Source organism: Sinocyclocheilus rhinocerous, unplaced genomic scaffold (genome assembly GCF_001515625.1).
Source record: "Sinocyclocheilus rhinocerous isolate Xijiao unplaced genomic scaffold, SAMN03320098_v1.1 C36107294, whole genome shotgun sequence".
Taxonomy (NCBI): domain Eukaryota; kingdom Metazoa; phylum Chordata; class Actinopteri; order Cypriniformes; family Cyprinidae; genus Sinocyclocheilus; species Sinocyclocheilus rhinocerous.
The window spans coordinates 1-827 of record NW_015773262.1 but is presented as its reverse complement, the minus strand read 5'-3'; the positions used below and the strand labels follow the sequence as shown (position 1 = coordinate 827).

The 827-nt window shown below is 51.0% G+C and overlaps 1 protein-coding gene across 1 annotated transcript; it reads left to right on the top strand.

The window, feature by feature from the left end:
- Window positions 1-5: 5 nt before the first annotated feature.
- On the top strand, window positions 6-821 carry LOC107735515 (uncharacterized; the record flags this gene model as incomplete). Its single annotated transcript, XM_016547171.1, has 1 exon — window positions 6-821. A coding segment is annotated over one exon (816 nt), but the record flags the coding sequence as incomplete, so codon positions are not given.
- Window positions 822-827: the final 6 nt, after the last annotated feature.

Genomic DNA, 827 nt, shown 5'->3' with positions numbered 1-827 from the left:
GTAACGGGACCTCTGGATTCCTGGATGTCGAGCAGCAGTATCTCTGGCACCCGGTCGTGGGCTCAGAAGGGAGCTTGTTAGCTGAGGAATCCCATATACAGAGCAGGCACTCCACCACGGAAGGAGGGGCAGCCTTTGTCCCTAGCTTGACTCGCTTGGAGCACTTTTCACAGAGGCATAGCCCACTTACCATGGGGGGCCAATTTAGCAAGCACTTTTTATCCAGAACATCTGTTGAGAGCCAAGAAGCCAAAGCCCAGCCAGAGGGAAGTGGGTTCAGCTCTAGCCTAGGGAGCCTTGTAGGAAGAGTGTCCTGGATGCTGGCGGATGCAGGACGTGTGCTTACAAACACTTTGAAGGAACAAACTGGTGGTAGAGGAAGTGCTTGGTACAATCAAATGTGCTCAATGGCAAAGGATCTTCCTCTTGTACACCATATCCAATTTGAGTTGACTTTAAGACCACAGGCAAACCCAACTCTGAAGACAACCCAATTTCGCCGCAATCTGTCTCATAGTGATATTTTGTCAGTAAGAGAACAGAGTGTAGCATTGTCTTCCATGCAAGATCTGTCAAGATCCAATACAGGCGAATGGAAGAGCCCCTTAATGGCTTTGGAGGCAACTCAGACAGGGGATTCGGTGACCACCCAGAGAAGTGAGGGGCTGAAGGTATGCTGCCAAAGACTTCACCCTGTACCTGAATCCTTGCTCCAGCTCCAGAACCTTCCACCTCAACAGCTTCTCTCCTGCCTACATAGTGTCATCCCTGCCCCCTTGCTAATGGAAGAGCGAGTGTTCGCTCTATACTGGCTCGGTGTAGCCACC